Source organism: Pieris napi, chromosome 3 (assembly GCF_905475465.1).
Source record: "Pieris napi chromosome 3, ilPieNapi1.2, whole genome shotgun sequence".
In the NCBI taxonomy this organism is placed as follows: Eukaryota; Metazoa; Arthropoda; class Insecta; order Lepidoptera; family Pieridae; genus Pieris; species Pieris napi.
Genome location: NC_062236.1, coordinates 10,021,644 through 10,036,859, shown reverse-complemented (window position 1 = coordinate 10,036,859; position 15,216 = coordinate 10,021,644). Strand labels below are relative to the sequence as shown.

General features: G+C 32.9%; 1 protein-coding gene across 1 annotated transcript in view; it reads right to left on the bottom strand.

The window, feature by feature from the left end:
• The window catches only part of LOC125063537 (ABC transporter G family member 20-like), a 40,705-nt gene that overhangs the window by 14,398 nt on the left and 11,091 nt on the right, over nucleotides 1–15,216 (bottom strand). Inside the window, exons 2-4 of the mRNA XM_047670033.1 lie at nucleotides 7,669–7,833; nucleotides 7,146–7,305; nucleotides 1,743–2,005 (exon numbers count right to left, since the gene is read on the bottom strand). Coding sequence (XP_047525989.1) covers nucleotides 1,743–2,005; nucleotides 7,146–7,305; nucleotides 7,669–7,784 — 539 coding nt within the window. The 5' untranslated portion in view covers nucleotides 7,785–7,833. The remainder of the gene's footprint in view (nucleotides 1–1,742; nucleotides 2,006–7,145; nucleotides 7,306–7,668; nucleotides 7,834–15,216) is intronic.

Below are 15,216 nucleotides of genomic sequence, written 5' to 3'. Positions count from 1 at the left end.
ATTATGAATAGAGTTTTGTGTTTAAAACTTATACAAGGCAATCAGACAACAATTTAGCTGTGTTGTCGTATTGGCTTCAACGTGCGACTCTCATCTCGGAGGTCCTAGGTTCGATCCCCGGCTGTATACCAATTGACTTTCTTTCTATGTGCGCATTTAACATTCGCTCGAACGGTAAAGGAAAACAACGTGAGGAAAACTTGCCTTAGACCCAAAAAGTCGTCGGCGTTTGTCAGGCTCAGGGGGCTGATCACCTACTTGCCACTTATATTGACAAAATTACATGAAATAGATTCAGACATCTGAGGCCTAGACCTTAAAAGGTTGTAGCGCCACTGATTTTATACAAGACGAACAGTCGTCCTATACAAAGCAGTAAGTCATCTTCCTATATCTATATACTAAAGGCCATTGGCTCAAATTATTTTCATACTATATTACAAATATATGTAGTAAATTATACTAATTAATGTAGTCTCTTTAATATATTTTGTTTGTGCACGTAAATATCAAGGAGAAATGAATACCAAGGTTCAAAGTTCAGAAAAAGTAATATCCGGACAAAATTTATGAACCGTATAGTATATAAGAAAAGACATTAGCTCCTATAACGTCATTTTACTTCAGCGTACGTAATTTGTTAATTGTAAATTATTATTATACGTTAGATAGAGTAATGAAGGTGCCGGTATAAATTATGATGAAATATACTATCGTACCTATATGAGATAATAGAGACTATATTATAATTTCTGAGAGTGAAGGAAGCAAGAGGGATATGTTAGGGAAATCGGGGAGGTTTTTTCCTATCTCTAGGGAAGAATTGTGTGGGTTAAATTCAATCCAAAGTGGTGGGTGATGGTGCTTAATCTATCTGAGTTCCTTACACATCTATTCTATGAATATATGTAATATCTACCTAAAATCATCAAACTGTATTAACCCTTATTCATAATTTCTCTAAGACAGCATGGACTTGTTTAGTGTCTTAGGTTTTAGTTAATTAGTATGCCATATGGATGTTACATATTATTTTAAAGCGTGAATTTTTAACAAACCAAGATAATATATTTGAATTTTCACAGAGAATTCAACACATAGACTTATATATAGAAAAATTTTAGCGTTTAAAAGGGGCAAAAAACATTTTCCTAGCATGTTGTTCCCTTGCTTGGGAATGTGTACTGGAGTCTAGACACGTTTGCAAATTTCTTAAGATATTGGCAAGATTATGAAGCAATAGTTTTGCATCACTTGAGGAAAATTGCTACAATTACTTATTACAGCTGTTGCGTGTTTATTAATAACGTGATAAACAGCAATGCTTTGTGAAGTAATTACTGGTCATTAAGTACATAGTTGAGAGGTGAATTGAAATAAGTCTTTTCATACAAAGGGACTTTTAACATAAAGCAAGTATCAAAATTTAGTCTTTATTTACATTTTGTTTATATAAAATATTGTTTTATACTGTAATCATTAAATGTTTTGTCTTGTTCCACGTATATAAGAACCATGGAAGAGAATCTAGTCACCCCCAACACAGGGTTGTCCCTAGTGGGGACCAGCGTCTATAAGATCAGCTACCATATAATTGTGTAATTTTTGAAATAAATAAAAAAAAAATATACGCTCATTAACGTGACGCATTACTGTATATAATGCGCTAATGGTAAGCAAAAATATTTAAAAAAGGGAATCAATTTTCCAAGGAACATATATTTCTAACAAAGAGGACTTACTTCTCTCGTAGCATCGGATCCAGCCCCACAGTAGGTTCATCAAGAATGAGGAGTTCAGGATCATGTACCAGAGCAGCAGCCAATGACACACGTCGCTGCTGACCGCCTGATAATTGCTTGATGAAGCTGTCACCTGCTGGTAGCTCCAGGAGGTCGCAGAGGAAGTCGTAACGTTCAGCCAATAGTTTGTTCGACATGCCGTAGATCCGCCCAAAGTAGTATAAGGCATCTCGTATTGTGAACTCGGCTACTAAAGCTATGTCCTGTAAAAATATATAATTTATTTTATTATTATCGTAATACAGAGGACTCTACTGGCTTCCTGGGAAATACAGAGGACTCTACTGGCTTCTTGGCAGAAATTCCAAACTGTCAGTAGATAATAAGCTACTCATCTACGAAATGCTCTTGAAACCAATTTGGACATACGGAATTCAACTATGGGGTTCGGCGTGTGACTCTAACATAAGTATCATACAGAGGGTTCAAAATTACATTTTGAAACAAATATCCAACTGTCCGTGGTTAATAAAAACATCGGAGATTCATGAGCACCTCAAAATCAGGACTGTCAAAGAGGAGATCAAGACCTGGAGTATGAAATACAGAAAAAGGCTAGAAATGCATCCTAATAAGCTTGCCACGCAACTAACCATACCGGACCTGATAAATAGGCTTAAAAGGCGACAAATCCTAAGTCTTGATAGACACGGTTGAAAGAGAGGAGCAGTCTCGATGGAGATTTTGCTTTGAACGCCTAACAGCTCTCAACACATCTGCTCATAGTCTAGCTGACTGATTGCAAGATAAAGACTTATAAAATTTTTTTCTTTTTATTATTATCTTTAACACTTCGTTGCATTACAATATAAAAATGTAACATAATTAAGTATAAAGGAGGGCAACTGGCGGCCTTATCGCTTTCGAGCGATTCTTCCAGGCAACCACTGTGTGAAAAGAAAAAATGTAATAAATTAGATAAGGTAGGCAAGAAGTGCAAAAATACATATTACATATAGTTATTAAAAAAAAACTATAAAACTAAACAGGAACAAAATTATTAAATTATAATTTTTTAAATGTTCACAAAACCACTTCGAGTCCGACGTATGTAGTGGTAGTTCGAGGAATTTAGTAAAAATATCATATGTTTGACATTTAAAAAAAAAACGTTTATTTCTATGAATTGATTCCTCAAACGAGAGCATATTCTCGATAATGCATGTTTTAAGTGATCACCGTGGATAATATATAGAGCAAAAAAATTAAAAGCAGTTGACCCTGGCTTCAAAGCCAGGTACCTACTTAAATAAAATTTGTTGTTTTTGTAAAGTTTCAGTGTAATAATTACGATCAATAAAATGCACACAAAAATTATTCTTTCTATAACTATTAACAAAAGACACGTTTTTTTTCTTATAAATCAGTCTATATAATATATATTAGGTTATTTTTATTATTTATAATAAAAACTGGTTTATTTAAAACGTTAACATATATTTTACACAGCTTAATTCCTCCTATACATTGCATAAAGATATTTCTAACTAAATTACACGACTTCACTAATTAGCCATAGTTTTATTTGGTATGAAACAGCATTAGCGCTCTTAATCGTGTTTTTTTCTTATTTAACACATATATATATGCCTACCGTATTTTGTTCAAGAAGGAAAAAACAATTATAATCCCAAACGAAGTATTATTTGTTGTTCGAAGTCTATTTAATGGTATGAAACAAGTATGAGAAAAATTTGCATGGTCAAACCTATTTCACGATAAATAAATATATTACATAATTATGGTATACTAAGTAATACTCATAATCCAGTAGCCTACAATCCCATGGGTCTTGGTTTCATATGGTTTCAACATACGACTTACATCCCTGACATTCGATCTCCGGCTGTGCGCACCAATGGCCTTCTGTCTACGTGTATGTGCGCATTTAACACTCGCTCGGTGAAGGAAAACATCTTAAGAAAACCGGCATTTTTTATAGAACATGGGGTTAACGGGCTTACCAAATGTTAAGTGCCCATGGACACTTTCAATACCAGAAGACTCGCGAGTGCGTTGCCGGCATTTTAGGAATTGGTACGTTCCTTTCTTGAAGGACCCTAAGGGGGCGACCATAAATTACGTGAGGTGTTCTTTTTAATTTTCTGTACCTCCCTCCCCCCCTGGTGAGATGTCGTGAGATTTTATTAAACCCCCTCCCCCAAACCCCCAATCTCACGTGAGATTTTTCAAAATGTGGGTTTCTTAAGTAAACGCGTTGGATTGTTATTGTAAAAAGAAAAAAAAATTGCTTCGTGCTTATTAAAACAAAATAAGTGAAATGTTGAGCGTTTAGGTATGGAGTTAGCGGGAAGTTGCAGAGATGGACTTTAGGGTCAACCATTTCCAATTTTTTTTTTCAATCAGAAAAAATTGCGTGTTTTTTGACGAGACCCCCTCTCTCCCCAACGTAAGATTAAATGAGATTTGGCTCGACCCCCTCCCCCCCTTAAACACCTCACGCAATTTATGGACGTCCCCTAAGTCGAATTGGTTCGGTAATACCTTGTGGGCAGCTGGTTCCACATAGTGGTGGTGCGCGGCAGAAACTGCCTTAAAAAAACGCTCAGTTGTGGAAAAACATGGCATGCCTGTCTCAACATCGAAAATCGACATGTGTCAGAAGTCTGATCACCTACTTAAATATGAAGTTAATATTATCAGATTAACAGTCGCAATCTGAGGCCACTGGATTATTATTATTAATATGAAAATGATATAAAAACGTAATAAGTAGTAATACTTTATACGTCTGGTTATTAAATAAATGTATCTATTGAAAACAATTGAAGTTACGTCATAAAGATCGTGAGTTACATATATTAGCACCGTTTCTATGTTCGATGCATTATGACAGACACTTATAAGCAACTGCTGAATTGTCTTAGCAGGAGACACAATTAAAACGTACAATTATATTTAAAAAAAATCAGACAATAAATATAACAACTGTTGAAGGATTTTGCTGGAATTTATATACAAAGGATATAAAGATTTCCGGGCTATGGTTTGGGAAAGCTGTCTCAATACATATTTTTAAACCAACACACTTTAAACAATAATTATGTACAATAATATTAAACTGTAACGGATACACCGTTTTGATTAATTTCATCATTAACGTAACAAGCGGATTTTTATATAGATTAACGAAAACGAGCCTACGGGACATCCTAAAAGGGTAGCTATCGCACCCCATGGACATACATTTTTAGTGGCTACGTTGCCGGCCTTTGAGAGCCTCTAAGCATTGTCAGTGATATTACTAAGGTTTTATCAAAAGCCTAGTGGTATCAGCGACTCTCATACCCGAGTGTTCGATCTTCGGCTGTCTACCAGTGGGCTTTCTTCAATATGCGCATTTAAAACTCGCTTGAAGGAAAGAATTGTGAGAATATCGGCCTTAGACCCTAACCTACGGCGTATTAGGCGTTGAAGGCTGATAACTTACTTATTAGATAAAGCAAATGACCACGAAACATATATAGGCATCAGAAGCCCAGACCTAAAAGGTTTTTCTACCGTGTTTTTCTGATGTAGTCAATTCACGAAATCTAGGTATTTTTAGAAAAGTGGTGTGGTCACCGTGACCACGCACGCTGTAAAGCACGCGAAACGTCGGTACAATTTAAAATTATGTAAAATAATTGTAAATTTATAATAAAACATAACTTCAAATCCGTTAAAAAAGTGTTTTTCTATGTCTAAAAGTTATGTCAATAAAAGACAATACTAGGTATTTTTACTTTATCTGTGATCTAAAGAATGCGTATAGGAATGGTGACAAGATTTGAATTTGTAATATTCTATTGAAAGACCAATAGTCTAGTCGACAAGTTGAAAATGGAACAAAATAGAGATACTACTCCTAAAATTATGTGCGATAGCTCATTGGATCCGGAATGACGTCTAGAAAAATGTGCTAAAAGCGTGTATTAGCACATAAAAAATTGCAAAAGTTATAGACCATTAAAGATGAAAAAATAATGGCATTTAGTTTTTTGCCAATATTAATTAAACTATTAATATTTAAGAAATTTCAAATAAAGATTCTGAAAGAAGAGGAAATTTCTAATAAAAAACTCCTGACTCCCAGAACTCTATCTCCATTATTTATAATGTTAATTTAACGCTGAAAATAGGTCTGCGGGTGACATTTTTAGGATTCGCGCGTGGCGTCAAAAGCGACTACGGCACATTAATTAATTTATTTAAGGTATTGAGTATTTTTTTTTAAATTTGAAAAAATTATGGTGTGTTCTGAACACTATAATTAATTTATTCCCGTTGAAAATTTTACTTAAAGTAAATTTTTCAACAAGTTAAATAATTGTTAACTAACGAAATTTTCTCGAACGACCGTCTTAATTGTAAGTGAAAAAAAATGTTTAAATAATGGTCGTAAAAATATTTCGCTTCGTAGCGCCTTTCTTACATACATACTTAACAAGATCGTGCCATAAAAGTTAAAAAAATATTTATACTTTGTTTATAACAATTTTTTTACTTAAACAAAAACTTAAAAAGCCATGTAATGATGTTAATAATTTTTTTTTTTTCCTAAAAATCATAACTGACAGTCTTCTATAAAGTAACAGAAAAAAATTTTTTTTTAATTCTTCTTTCAGAATCTTTATTTGAAATTTCTTAAATATTAATAGTTTATTAAATATTGGCAAAAAACTAAATGCCATTATTTTTTCATCTTTAATGGTCTATAACTTTTGCAATTTTTTATGTGCTAATACACGCTTTTAGCACATTTTTCTAGACGTCATTCCGGATCCAATGAGCTATCGCACATAATTTTAGGAGTAGTATCTCTATTTTGTTCCATTTTCAACTTGTCGACTAGACTATAAGTCGTGACTGTCATTTGTGACTTTGTTAGCATTGTCCTTTACAAATTTAAGCTTCTTTTTCATAAAAAAAAAAATCTCAAAGAAAATCACAAAAATGTGACTCTGCACTTAATTTTAATAATATTTGCACATTATAACTGACTCTACCTCTACGCGGAAGGTTGTATGCTTAAACAATTACATTCTATAACGACAGTAATTACATATAAATAATAATTAAATGTACATTATTAATATAACTCGTTATATTACAATTAAATGTATATTATTATTATAACTCGTTAGCAATTATTGTGGAATTATGTATGTGTATCCTGATAAAGTAAAAACCCACATTATATTTAAATTAATTTGAATATCGATTTTATTTAGCTCATTGAACTATAAAAGTCGAATAACAAGTTTATCTACCCAAAAACAATTATTGTTTCACGGGAAATAGAACCAGTTTTTATTTATGACGGAAAAATTTGAAACTTACCTGGGGCATGTACCCCACACGGGGTCCGGGAACCCCACTGCCCTTCTCTCCAGGTTTGCCACCCAACACCCATATGTTTCCACTGTCCAAATGTCGTCTGCCGACGATACACGACAGAAGGGTGGTTTTGCCGCAACCAGACGCGCCAAGGAGGCCGTAACTGTAATAAATTGGAACATAGCAATTGTTTTTGAAGCTTCCAAATTGATTACTTTTTTAAAGAAAATATTGTGTATATGTCGCAATAAAACAATAATATATGCACTACACTTTCCCAAACTTTGGTCATAAGTAAGATAATGTGCGTAAAAACTGTACTATTATTTTCAATAGAAACTATATATTCATAAGAAAATCCTACCGTTATTTTAAATATAGAATCCGATCGTAAACAAAAAAAATATTTGTTACGTGTTTAGCTTTATTGTCGACTATCGTGATCATTAAGTCAGCTAATAAAAGAAGAATAAATTACAATAGGCGTTAAAGTTAATCCACATTTATATACAGGTATGTAACTTACATAGTGCCCCTTTCGACGGTCATGTCCAAATTCTGAAGCACTGGTTTGTAATCATTGCCGCCTTTTTTACCGTAATACTTGGATGCCCGCTCGACAACAACAGCCGGCGTCGCCATCTTGGAATTTTGAAATTTGAAACTTCAGTTGGCGCGCATTTTATTTTATCTGTAAAGAATAAATAATATTTAATTAATTTACATATTAGATGGGTATGACTTAAATGTAATCTAAAGATATTTGTGATTAAGATATTGTGTGGCGTTCGGCGTGAATTTGGATAAGTAGTGAAGGACTAGAGACTAGAAAATTAATTGAAGTTTAGATGTAGATGGAATCTTGAAAATTTATTACTTATTTCAAGTATATAAAATATGGAAATTAATAGTTTATGTACGTAGTTGTGGAGGTTGATCATAAAATTAATCTATTTATTATGGGTTCAACTATTTCAAAGGGTAATTTATTAATCGTTTAGGTTGTACATGAAATATATTAAGTGAAAAGTTTCTTAAAACTCTACTTATTTAAATATAATAATAACTTTTATTGTATATATTTACGGGCCAAACTAAGTTTTTAAAGTTTGATTAAGTTAAATGATGTATAAGTTTAGATTACGTACCATTAATTTAAATAACAATTATTTAATAAGAAGACACAAGTCACTTCTACGATAGTTAATTAAATACTAAAGCTGAAAATATTTGTTCCTAATTAATTTATACAAAAACAATTTTTTGTCAGGAAAAGGCCTTTGGACTGGAGCTATGGAGAATTTTAATGTACATTTCCTTTTGAATTTAATAATTACTTGCCTTGGATATTTCAACTGTTAGCGAAAAGAAAAATATTTTACTGTTAAAACGATTAAGGATCGATTCGACCAAACAAGAGTAAATCTTAATCTTAGAATAAATCGTCAGTTAATCGAGAGTAAATCAATTTTACGTTTTACCATCTACAAATTCTAAGAATAGTGGGCCTATTCGGGAATTGCTACTATACCGCCGTTTCGCACGGAATAACAGCTATTCCTAGAATAATTTAATGGCGTCAGTCAGTCCAATCATCTGATTTCTGTCATTTCACAAATATGTATTCTGTGTTTTAATTTCAAGTCAACGCAACGCACTAAATTAATAGTCTGGCATTATATAATGAAACGTTTAAACAATTTATTATTTATTTATTTATTTTTCGATTTTTTATTTTCTATAATATTAGAATGAAATTCAACTAGGCTCAACAGAAGTTCCTTTTTAGACGAAAGCCTCAAACAAACAACAAATAAAAACTTTTTGTTGTCGTTTGACACCTGCTAAAAGCTACTTTTTCACACTATAATACGGCAAAATCGAGTTGACATGATGTATGCTCTTACACTGTCCCGTTGTAGAACAACATTTATTTGCCGAGTTTTATTTTCGATCACCATTCTCTTCGCTATTCGCGTATTGTTATTCCTAGCGCAATTATACTATAGATTACGTGGAGAAACGACTATGGATTTACTCGAGATTAAAATCATGGAATAGATACTCGTGTATAAATTGAAGTTTGGTCGAATCGACCCTAAGTTGACTTATATAAATTTTGGCTTAGCAATTCCTTAGAAATAAAGAAAACATTTTATGAATTAAATGTGCCAACCAATACTAAGTATTGGTGGGTAGCACACAGGTGCAATTTCCTTTTACCTTATAAGAGAATTATCTGTATTGGTTCTGCCGCGCCTTAATGATTTTCTCGGAATTCAAATCTGTGACCCCAATCTAATAGATTGCATACATGTGTTACTGAGCCCGGTTATAAATTATTACGTTAATAATTTTATAAATATTCATCTACTTGAACATATAATGTTAAAGTTTTCTTAACTCTTTCACTTTCAACTTGTGCAAAACATTATCAAAGTGGGTCGTGCCAACCGGTTCTTATGACCCACTAAACTACGGACATGCATGTTTATTATGTAGATTTATATTATCTAAGAGATTGTTGTAAAGGTCATTAAACTATCATCATTATTTCATGTATAAAGAGGGCCAAGGCTGTTTTTGCTGACTTCATATGTAATATCAATATCCGGGACGAGCCTTCGTAGTTTGCTGGATAACTGGTATGATTAACGACTAAGTTCGGTAGGCACAGGTGACCAACTATTTGATTACGAGACTAATCCCGTAATACACGCAATATTGCCAAATCGGTTCTCTCTTACCGTTTATAGTTTTATTGATATTGTTATTGCATTCATACTTTTCTGCACGCCGGTATGGAGTGACTGTCATACAGTTCACAGGATACAGGATCCTTCTAGCTATAGAATAGACTTTAATGTTTAGAATATTTATACTCTGTTACTATTTGGTATAGTAGTCTGTGACAGCCACAGTTTACACTAACATCACTTTCAGCTAGTTCAATTTGAATACAGTGCTAAATAGTAATATGTTTGACAAAATTAATTACGATATATTTCAATCATGTCGCCAGATGATCACTTAGGCCAGTGGAACGGCTGCGCAATAATTACGTAGGTCACCGGAACACTGAACTAGCCTCATTACGTCACAGTCGACATTCTAAGACCTCTCAGTGGTGCGTCATTTTGGGACCAAATTTATAAAGAGTGAATACGGCCATCACGGACTAATTGGAATCCATGAGAATTTAAGTCTACATCTAAATTACAAGAATTACATAAATATCTATATAGACTGCTAATTTGGAGAGTGGCAAAAAGGAGCATGAAGCGCAGGTTTTAACAATTAAATTCGTAAACTTAAAATTAATTTTACTCGGCAAAAATAGAATCAGTTGAAGTATAAAACTTATCAACATTAAAAATTTCCTTAAATTATATCCTTAAATTTTATGATTTTAATATTATCATCTTGTACTATCGATTTTTTTTTTCTTTTTAGAAAATGTGTCTTATACTATTAATGTACTATGAATAAGGAATCAAGACTACTTAGATGAAGTAGATATCATGTAGACATTGCTTAGAATTTCAGTCTTATGGTAATTGATTATTCATAATAACTTTCATTTCATTTCATTTACAATTTACAAGCGGTGGTTAGCAAGTGTAGACCAATATGAATTATTTGAGAGCTGTGAAAATTAAAAAAAATTGTTGGATGGATATTTTCCACTTCTCAAAAGAGTATATTATAAAATATTTGAAGAGGCGGAAAGACTTGTCGGCTTTGTCCAGCATTTACAATCTTTGAAATATTAAGTATTGATTGTCGTTTGTTTAATGTTAATTGTTTTTTGTGTATTAATGTAGTTACTTACGTTTTCTGTTTCATATATATTGTTTATCTAAGTAATCTGTTTTGGCTTTGTATATTGTCTAAGTGTTTTGTTCATAATATGTATGCTGTACGATTACTTATAAATTAATAAATAAATAAATTTATTTACAAGTCATGGTGTCTTACGTCCACACTCGTTTTATTAAGAGTAGTATGACATGCCTTTATGCCTTCGACAATTATTAAGCTATTGCATAGCTTTTATCGCGGGCTTTGAGCGTGACGACCGAATCAAGAAATTCCGTAACGAAAAAACCTAACACACGATGACGTAATATAGGTGCGCCCCTACGCGATAGAGCGGGACAGAACGCATACTGTATTCACATCTCTCTGACGAGATCGGTGACGTAGCGTAAGCGCGGCCGGTGCAGCCGGTACGCGTTATAGTGAGACAGACTATATAGGCGTGTTAGTCTGAGTCTGAGTCTATCTACCAAGATTGAATTAATATCAAAGAAAATACTCCATGAATAAAAAATAAATGAATAATTATAATTGCATAAGTTAATAAAACATGCTATGCAATACGGCGGCAGTCCCCGAGTGCCACACTTTTTTTTTTCGCTTGAATCAAAGATCTCTGGGTTATACTCCATATAAAATTATATGTAAGTACAGTTATTTTATTTCTGTTTCACGTTACATATTAACAACGCTCTAATAAATATGATGATTTTTATCACAAGTAGTATAAATTGCGGGTTGGCTCAAGCGTAAAATAACAGTTTACTACAAGAAAATAAGTACTAGTACAAGTTTAATTTTAATTAAGTCTTTGTACTCGTATAATTGCCAAAAATTTTAACAAGAAACAATTCTTACAACTGGATTTAGTGGTGTAATGAAAATATTATTAATTATTTCTTGAATGCACTTGTCTGAAATGAAATGTGGAAATCGAAAATTCTAGACTTTTATTACGATTCAGAGATAATCTGATGTTAAGTGACACCGTTGCCCATTCACCACTGCCACTCTTACGAGTACGCTACAGGCGTATGTATTCTACAATAAGGCGTGTATAGTTGTGTATACATTTATTGAAAAAAACTAGACTTCAGTCATAGACTGACTGACTCCCGCCACTTCATTCATGGATTCTTATTTATTTACAGCACATACAAAATCGAAAATATTATGAGAAGTAGAAATGAAAATAATCTTTTCTAAGTTCATTTTAAATGACAGTACAACAACGCTTCACATATAGGTCGCTCATCGGCGACAAAACAATTAAGATGCGAGAGCAAGCGGGGAATGGGAGCATGCGGACGCTGGAATCAATCTGGAGTAAAAAGGTAATGTTTTTGGCAACGTATTCTCATAATTATTTCTTTAAATCTTCATATATTTAAACTTTTTTCTAGATTCACTCATGTCTATCACTGAAAAAGTATTTAAATCTGTCCCTTAGTTTAATAAGAGTATTGGCAAGTGTATTGGTATTTCGATGTTTTAGTACTTATTAAACGTACGACTTTCCTTCAAAAAAGAGCCTGAAGATGAGTGTCTACGGGCTGCGGTATTACTTAACATCGGGTGAGCCTTTTCCTAGAGGCAACAAAAAAAAAGTCGAAGGTGTACCATTCTCTTTAGACACGCAAACTTAAGTAAGAGATGATTGCTGTCTGTCAATATCATTATGTAATAAGTCGTAACATAGTATGTTTATGAGCTGTGTATTGGTGTTTGCAGTTATCATTTTGAAATACTACTTAGGTTTATAAATGTACTATTTATTTTGTCGTAGATGTTTAAAACGAAAAACAGCTGTGTGTGCAAAAATAACTATGGATATTTCGAGCGTAATTCAAAGCGTTAAAGTCAACATTTTATTTAAAATTACGTGTCAATCAGATAACTAAAGTTATTTCCTTTATTGTAAATAACTGATAAAAACATCGTTAAATAATTCAGGTTTATGCAAAGTTCATGCGACCATTAATTAAAGCACAAAAAAGACTAAAAGCTCATTAAAAGTTAACTAGCAATTACGAATGTTAAGATGTTTCCGGATTACATCAAGAATATGCTTAATGTGTTTATTAGTGCTTGATAACCGTTAGGCCCATTGAATTAATGGCAAAGCTCCAATAAATGTATAAAATCTAACTTGCTAATGCCATCAAGTAGCGCGGAAATCATATCTGTTCCTGTATATTATTCAAACCAACTTGTTTAACCTTTGTTCGTATCCCTCGTTAACCTGAGTTTCAATATTGGGTAAAGGTAAACTATTTTTTTTAGTAAGTTAGTTAGTTAGTTTGATATAAGCGTGGGTTGCTCGATAGACGAAAAAATGGTACAGAGCGCCCCACGCATTTTCACAATAATAGATACCAGTATTTTTTGTTCATTACCATAGCCTAAATTAGGAATTATTTTTCACTTTTTAGCCTAAATTAGGAATTATTTTTCACTTTTTAGTTTGATGTGCTTTAAAAGCGTGTTTTTTAGTTTTTTTAACTATTAATTATTTTTTATTTTATAGTTAATTTTTTTTCGGATTATTGCATTGTCGTCGATCTTTGACAGGTGCGCAAAGTTTGAATTAAATCTGTCCGTTAAAAGTGGGTCAAAGTCGAGTCCGAATGAGTCGGTTACATACATACAGGTGAAGCTAATATAAAGCGTGTAAAAACTACCTTCCTATGTTATACCGGACGTGGGTGTCTGACACTTGTTGAAAACTCGAAACGTCAATTTATCAAAATAATAGTTAGCTAAGTTAAGTTAAGCTAATTCCCAGTTCGCTAATTTAGTATTGGACTCAGATTTCTTCTGTTTCCTTAACCATTTTATAGACAAGCCGGTGATCAGCCCAGTGCCTGTTATATGTCGTTTGGGTCTAAGAGGTTGGTTTGGGGTACCCATGTTTACGAGTACCTTCAAAATACGAGTGGTTATTATTATTATAGTGGTATTACATTACACAGCCGGGCTTTGAACGAACCTCTTTAAAATGTTAGTTTTATAAAATTCTCACTTGTAACCCTTACTTTAAACGATCATATTAATAAAAGTTTCAAGTGATTCATCACGAAGTAATGGTAACAAAACTGAAATCGGCGGCCGGCCACAGTCGTTATTTTTAAGAGACGTGCTGCGTGGTTTATGGCTGACAATTGAATTTATGTTTGTGTTTGTTAATTATTTGTTATTTATTTTGGTTGGAGGTTCTTGCTCGGCCAGGCCAAGGCCCGATGGGCAGAAGCGCCTCAATGTTATTTCTTCAACTTTTATTGTTGTTTCTTTGTAATCGTATATTATTTATTTTTTAGTTTTATAATTGTTAATAGTCTGTGCGACACAATACTAGTCGCAGATATATTATTTCCTTTGAATTTGAGTGATTATTTAAAGATGAAAGATGTTTGATGGATATATATGATAGGAATTTCGTCTTTCTACGTCGTATAAGCTACTTTTAGCGTCAGATAAAATATTATTATTATTGATTATTTTAGATTTTTGATTATTATTATTAAGTTTTTATTGCTGACACCCCGTATATATATATATAAACACTTATTTAAGTTACATAACCTAACTTAATGTAATACATCATATGATCCGTTTTTGGTAATCAGCGTGTTCTGTGACTCATAGGCATCTTCCAGCTGCTTCCATTATTTTCTGATGTTTGCTCTTCTTGTCCAAGTTGTGCCTCCTATTCTTTTTATATCTTCTGCCCATCTCTTGCTCTGTCTTCCTCTTTTCCTTTTTCCATCGCTTGGTCCCGTGGATCTTAGAAACATCTTCTTTATTTTAGATAGAATAATTTTTTTGTTAACAAATTAAGATCGTTCGAATAGTATCTGGTAATGATGAAGAGAGATTTTAGTTTTATACAAGTAATCCAAGGAATTACCTGGCTCATAAAACGAAGTACGTTAACCTCAATTCACAAACTAACGGTGTCTTAGTTTACAGCATACCTACAGGGTTATCAAACCACAGTTAAAATATGAAAAGTTTAATATAATACTTGGAAAGTTCTGAAGAAACTTCTGTGCCGATATGCTTGTTCACGTGATTTTTCTGATATTTGTCTAAAGAAGATATACTATTATTTGAATTGTATATATAAATTACGCGTCACGCTGTTTGTCCGCTATAGACTCCTAAACTACTTAACCGATTTCAATAAAATTTGCACACCGTGTGCAGTTTATCTAACTTAAAAGATAGGATAGCTTACATATATATTTCTACTGTA